Source organism: Salvia miltiorrhiza, chromosome 5 (assembly GCF_028751815.1).
Source record: "Salvia miltiorrhiza cultivar Shanhuang (shh) chromosome 5, IMPLAD_Smil_shh, whole genome shotgun sequence".
NCBI classification, from domain to species: Eukaryota; Viridiplantae; Streptophyta; class Magnoliopsida; order Lamiales; family Lamiaceae; genus Salvia; species Salvia miltiorrhiza.
The window spans coordinates 47,556,821-47,564,065 of NC_080391.1; the positions used below are offsets into that span (position 1 = coordinate 47,556,821).

At 35.0% G+C, this 7,245-nt stretch overlaps 1 protein-coding gene across 1 annotated transcript; it reads left to right on the top strand.

Moving 5' to 3' along the window:
• The first annotated feature begins 6,149 nt into the window (after nt 1–6,149).
• LOC131026038 (membrane-bound O-acyltransferase gup1-like) lies at nt 6,150–6,985 on the top strand. The gene is made up of 3 exons (XM_057955813.1): nt 6,150–6,243; nt 6,693–6,817; nt 6,898–6,985. The coding sequence occupies exons 1-3, from the start codon at nt 6,181–6,183 to the stop codon at nt 6,983–6,985; spliced, it is 276 nt and encodes a 91-aa protein (XP_057811796.1). The 5' UTR covers nt 6,150–6,180.
• The last annotated feature ends 260 nt before the right edge of the window (nt 6,986–7,245 follow it).

Consider the following 7,245-nt stretch of genomic DNA (forward strand, 5'->3'; position numbering starts at 1 on the left):
AGAGAGAGAGAGAGAGAGAGAGAGAGAGAGAGAGAGAGATGTTCAACAGAGAATGACAAATATTTAGAGAAAAGAGAATTAATCTGGAGCATTCAATCTTATAAATCCAATGGCCCGATTTGTATATCTTTATTCCCCTTAAATATATCCGAAAAGGACAATCTGATAATTCTAATTTTGCAGTAACCGTGTATTAAGAGAACAAATATTAAATTATCTATTTTATTTTGGTAAGATTTGATTATTCCATATCTCTTCGATCTGCATTCACATGTAATTCATAAATTCCGTATCTTTATGCAAATTTATGTATTTGTATTCACGTTTAATTTAGTCTCGTTAATCTAATTAATTATTCATGTATCTGTATTCGAAATAGTTTATGTTAATTATTTTATTTATGTCAGCAAGAAAAAATGCGAATATTTTACTTAGATGTTCGTAAATTTTTTCACACCTGTTCGAAATGCTTTATGTTAAATATTTTATGCTAGTAAGAGAAATTCAAATAGTTTATTTAGGTGTTCGTAATGCTTTATGTTAAATATTTTAGGGTTAATTGCTTGTAAATCCATAACGTATACACGGAATTGGTTTTTGCACTTAATTTGAAAAATCCGCTTTTAAATACGTCTTTCGTTTTATCTCGAATTTATCCGATGATCGGTTTTTCTCATGCCGGCGCCAGAATTGATACTGTGGCAGCCGAAATTGATGAGGTGGTAGTCGAAAATTAACACCTATGCACATTTATTACATGTGGGGAAAAAACTTAAAAATAAAAATAAATAAAAATCCATATCATCTTCTTCCCCAATCTTCCATACTTCCAAACCCTAATTCCCTTCCCCCTCCCCCAACCCGCCGCCGCCGCCCGCTGCCGACGGCGCCCCTCTTCCCCCAATTCTGCCCGAGGCCGTCTCGTCCGTTGTCCTCCTCTCTCAATTCCTCCCTCACAATCCATTGAAGAAGATAAAGTGGGGAGCTTAATTTCCTTTCTCCATCTGAATCTGTCGCCGCCGCCGTCGTCTCATCTTCGAGCTTCCAGTGAGGCCGCGTCGTTGCGCCATCCGTGAATCGGCGAGGTCAGCCTCACCTCGCTCACCGCCGTTGTATTGCCTTTCGATTCATTGACTGCAACACTCAAACATTGCCTAGACTCCGCTCCCTTATTCTCGTTCTGAAATTCCATCGTCGGCGCCGCTCTGAGAGAGAGGGTGGCGATGGTGGTGGTGGCGCTAATTGGAGAGAGGGTGGCGATGAGTTGGGGATCTAAGGCACGAATTGGAGAGACCAGAGAGAGAAAGAGAGAGTCGATCTGAAGGGCTTCAGGCGTCGGTGGCGGCAGCGGTTGGGGAAGGGGGGGAGGGGGGAATTAGGGTTTGGGAGTATAGAAGATTGGGGAAGAAGATGATATGGATTTTTTTTAAAGTTTTTTTCCCACATGTAATAAATGTGCATAGGTGTCAATTTTCGGCTGCCAACTAATCAATTCCGGCTACCACAATGTCAATTCCGGCGCCGTCATGAGAAAAAACCGATCATCGGATAAATTCGAGAAAAAAACGAAAGGTTATGTATTTAAAAGCGGAATTTTCAAATTAGGTGCAAAAATCAATTCCGTGTATACGTTAGGCAATTAACCCAATATTTTATGCTAGTAAGAAAAATTCAAGTAGTTTATTTAGGTGTTCGTAATTGTTTAAAGCATGTTCAAAATATTTTATGTTAAAAAAATGAAAAAAAAATCAGATTTCATAGCAGAAATAAAAATAAAAGCGATTCGCCGAGAATATAAATGAACCGAACAACATTTATAAACGAACAGAACATAATTTCTAAATGAGCATATATATTCAGATTTAATGGACGCATGAATATCCCCAAAATTCCAAAATTTCTCTTTCAATTTCACGAAAAGGAAATAGCAGTGCAGATTATGGCCAAAGACTAGATTTTGCGTTCCAAATTTCTTCAACAAATTAGAGTCGAATTCGCCGCCTCCACCTCCGCCAAACCCTCAAACCCCGATCGACAAAGCCCACCATGGAAAAGAATTCTCCCAAAATTTCCAAATTCCATGTCTGAAATTTTAGGGCTTGTCTTGATGGGAAAGAGTCAAGGCAGTCAAGGATTGAGGGCGGCGATTCTAATTGATGCTGCTAGGCGGGTTAGGCTCGAAGGAGAAGGTGACGATGGCGTGGCTGGTTGGGGGCTCCGGCGACGTCTGGAGTGACTTGTAACATCCCAAATATTTAGATTTATTATATAAGTTAAATTATTAGTATTTTCTTGTGTAGCTTATTATTTTTAGATAATTACATGATATATAAATGGGTAAATATCATGAAAACCCCTGAACTATACCCACTTTATCAAAAATACCTTGGAACTTTCAAAATGTTTTCTAAACCCTCAAACTATCAGGTTTTTATCAAATATATCCTGCATCTATTTTTCGGTTACCAGAAACGTGATATGGCTCGCCAGATGCCACAATGTAATTTATATTTTATTTTTTTAAAATGACATGGAAAAAACAACTTCGTTTTGTATCATATTCTACCGTGTTTATCCCTAATTCTAGGTTATTAGCGTGAATATCAAACACGATATGAGTGAATTTTAAATTTTAGAGTGGATTTTTTTAAATGATATGGTACGAAACGACGTCGTTTTTGCCATTGCATTTTAAAAAAATAGAATATAAATTATATTGTGGCATCAGGCAAGCCACATCACGTATTTGGTGACCGAAAAATAGATGCGGGATATATTTGATAAAAATCTGATAGTTTGAGGGTTCAAAGAACATTTTGAAAGTTTAAGGGTATTTTTGATAAAGCGGGTATACTTCAGGGGTTTTCATGATATTTACCTTATATAAATAGATATGCACCATTAATATTATCTAGACGATTATTATTATTATTATTATTATTATTATTATTATTATTATTATTATTATTATTATTATTATTATTATTATTATTATTATTATTATTATTATTATTGTTGTTGTTGTTGTTGTTGTTGTTGTTGTTGTTGTTGTTATTTCGATTCCTATTAGAACTAGAACTATTTTATCATCTTTATTCTTTATCCTATTAGCAGATATACATAGAATACAATTTCTTTTTGTCACATGTAGTTAATAATTATAGCACTTATAATTATGCTTTTTAGTATATACGTATATATAACTATATATATAGATATATAGCTCTTTAGTTTCTTTTATGTTTTAAATATTGTTTCTAGCTAAAGGATTTATTAGTTGATAACAATTATTATTAATATGTAACCTCTTTGCCGATATGTACATATAAGTAAATATATCCTTATTTTTTTTAGATTTCATTTTATTTTATTCATAAGGATAGTTGTCATACGTGGGTTAAATCCTATTAGGACTCCTAAACACCACAACTATAAATAAGGGCTAAATTACCCTACATCAGACATGCATATAAATTATATTTTATTGATAAACGGACGAGTGTTGGTTTTTCCAAGTTTATTTTGAAGTTCTTCTCCTCTAATCACCACCGGTATGTTTAATTGTTTTTCTTAAACTTTCAAGGTTTCATGTTTTTTTTTTTGAGTGCTTAGTTTCTAGTGTATTAATTAATGTTTTCATAAAGTTGGCAGAATCTCCTCATAACCATGATACGAATGATGACAAAAAAAAAATTAAAAGGAAATTGATGATTTATAAAACTTGTTTTATTAAGCTAGTGGTTGTCCCATATATTAGTACATATTTTAGTAATTTTATGATTTCATATATTTTTTAGGCAATGGGTAGTTGCCTTGGGTTACGTTTTGAAAAAAAAAAATAGTTTTGTAATCTATTCTTTCTGTAAAAGATTCTATGTATGTATATATACTAATGAATTGAGTTTGTAGTTAATTGATTAAGAAGTGTTAGTGGACGGTAGTTGTTAATACAGGATTTTAGTTTGAGTTATAATAGGATTCATATTGAAGCGTTTTATCTGTTTAATTAGATGCGGTGTAATTAAGATCCTTGTTTTAGAATTTATTTGATTTTATTGTCTTCGACTTTAAGGTGAGGGATTTTACGTTTATTCTTATTGTTATGTATATTTTTATTTTCATGTTTGATTACGTGTTTACATGCATCTTTCTATGATTATGATTAAGTCATAAGGCTTAGGTCTCTATCTCATTGACTTAAGTTATGATTAAGATTTATAATTAAGTCATAAAGCTTAGGTCTCTACCTCATTGACTTAAGCTACAATTAAGATTTGGTCATGAGGCTTAGGTCTCTACCTCATTGACTTAAGCTACGATTAAGATTTGATCATAGGGCTCAGGTCTCTACCCCATCGATTCATGTTATAAGTTCACGATTGTGTCATGGGGCTCAGGTCTCTACCCTATTGACTCAAGCTATGTTTATGTTTCGTCAAGGGGCTTAGGTCTCTACCCAATTGGCGCATGTTTGCAAGTGTTACATGTTATGATAACATGATTTATTTACATATGTGACGTATATGGATAGTTGTTATGTTCCTCACTGAGTATATTTTCAATATGCTCACCCCTTATCTTTTCAATTTTGCGGTTCTGGAGTCGAGGTGGCCATGGAAGTCGAGAATGACTAGAGATTTAGTACTTCCATGGAAATTTAAGTTGAACTTGTTACGTTTTGAATTATCATTTTATTTCATGTTACTATATTAGTTTTTGGGCAAGTTGATTTTGAATTAGCTTAAACTTTGATAGTCAAGAAATTTTATTTATCTATTAATTCTTCAAAATTTTAAATTGCAAAGTCAGGGGAGAATCAGAGGTGGTGGTGATACTGCACTACTACAAAATTTCACATACATAACACTTCATACATAACGGTTTTTTTAAAAAACCGTTATGTATGAGCGCATTTTCTAGAAAAGACAACGGTTTTGAAGAAATCCGTTATCTATGTAGTGTTACCCATAACAATAGATAACAGTATGATGTAATCCGTTATCTTTTAGCGTTATCTATTAGTTACATACATAACGGTTTATCCAACCATTAAGCCAACCGTTATCTATTAACACTTTTTTACAACAGTTTTTTTACCGTTAAGAAATGCGCCTCTCAATACTGTTATGTATTAACATTATTTTTTTTCTTTTTTTTTTAATAAAGTTTTTTTTAATTGTTATACTTTAGGTAAAATTCGAAACCTAACTCCAAATCTGATTTTCAAGCTTCTGCTCCAATACTCCTAACACACCCGCCGCCTCCCCCCGATGACGCCGCGCCGGACGACGCTGCACGAGCAACCGGACGCCGGTGCCAGTGAGTCAGTGACCGCCCCTGCCCCCACCCACCCTGCATCGCGTCGCCTCTGACGCCGCTCTTCTCGCAGCAGTAGATCGAGCGGCGGAGCACCCTTCTCCCCTCCACCGAGCACGAGCAGACCACCCCTCTCCTTCGCCGACGCCGCTCTTCTCGCAGCAGCAGCAGCAGATCGGGCTTTTTGCTTCTCCGTCTGCCACCTACCGCACCCGTCTCTCTCTCTCCGTCCGTTAGGCCTAGCAGCTGTCGTCGGTCGAGCTCTCAATCGCAGACCCTAGGAGCCGCCGCTGTCGCCGCCGCCTTCTACAATAGCCACCACCAAGGTAGAATCCCTAATTATTCATCCCTTACGCAAATCTCATTCCAAATCCCTAATTTTTGAACTTTGTTGGTAACAATATGATTTAGATTAGGGCTTTTGCTCGAATTTTTTAAATTATCTGAAGCTATTTTGCTCAAATTTTTTAATTTTGTCAAGCTATTTTGCTCAAGTTTTTGAATTATCTCTTTGTTATTCGATTATCCTCAATTGTAAGAATGAAACACATTCTCATACATAATCACTTTCATTTCTTCATACTGTTACTGAGACCAGTCTGATTACAATGTTTCTTCGGAGATCAAATCTAGTTTGGACGAGGTTGAAATCAAAACTTGAGAAAGAAAGGTGAGATGAAGATTATTTGGACAGTCACGTTGTCAGCATAGTTTACACAACATAGCTACCTATTTAGCATTACCTGAAACATTATTTGTTTTTTCTATTCTTTGTTTTCTTTTTCTAATTGCTGCATTTGTTAATCTTTCTAGGAAAGAAGAGTAACAAATGACAAGTTCTCATTTCCCATATACTTGTGCTATATGGTTTATGCTCCTCTTTACATTGTTGGACCAATCATTAGCTTCAATGCATTTGCCTCGCAGGTTTGTTCTGGCATTCACCCTAACTTAATGAGGTCTTAATTTGCTCAAAAATAGCACCAAATCAATCTGTATTTTTATACATTGTGTTCCAATTGAATATTTTTACTTGAATATCCATTTTGTTTTTTAACTTGATAGCATTGGGGTCCATGTTACATAGTGATTTGTCATTAAAAGGTTCCTTCATACACTAATCCCCTTTGTTAACCAGAAGAGTAGGACATGGATACTTAAACAAAAGAGTAATGTAGTACAATTGCTCAATGCCAAATTCTCTTAAACACATGGTGAATTTGCCTGTACCATTTTCTTTTGTTCTCTCCTTTATTGCCTATGTTTAATTTTAATATTCCCAAATTAACACATGTTTTTTTGCACAAACCGTATCCTACAATTATAAATGGTTTCTTTAGAAGGTATTTATAAATATATTTTCAAATTTCTGGCAGTTGGATTCTCCCCAGAACATATACTCATCCCGAGATATTGCTTGGTATGGATTCCGATGGGTTTTTTGTCTTTCACTAATGGAAGTCATGACACAGTTCTTTTACTATAATGCCTTTGCTATTAGGTAAGCATTTAAATTTATAGCTGTTTATAACAAGGCGGTATTAAACTTTATACATTGAGAAATTGAATTATTGTCTGCAGTGGTTTGTGGAAACAATTGTCTCCAATGGACATCTTTATCATTGGATATGGTGTAAGTTCTGCTCTTAATATGCTTTGGTTCTCCTAAAACTGAAAGCAGTTCTACTTCTGCGAATACCTACTTCTACTGTATTCTAGCTGTTGAAATTAGTCTTTGTAATTGTGAAATGTGGAAAAATCTAATTAACTTATGAAGAGTTCCTAGCTGCTTATCACTTAATGTGATTTGAATACGAATTCCATCATGTGTGTGTCTCTTTCTGGAAAGTTGAGTAGCATCTGACTTAGAAGTGGGCATGGCTCAAACTCTTATGCTGGGTACTAAAGGTGGAACTGCAGTGCTTAGTA

Bases quoted from the DNA above. Each gene is read 5' to 3' on its own strand.
- LOC131026038 (XM_057955813.1), top strand. From the start codon at position 6,181: ATGGTTTATGCTCCTCTTTACATTGTTGGACCAATCATTAGCTTCAAT. The intron at 6,244-6,692 runs GTTTGTTCTGGC...AATTTCTGGCAG, and splicing joins TCAATGCATTTGCCTCGCAG to TTGGATTCTCCCCAGAACAT. The intron at 6,818-6,897 runs GTAAGCATTTAA...TATTGTCTGCAG, and splicing joins TATAATGCCTTTGCTATTAG to TGGTTTGTGGAAACAATTGT.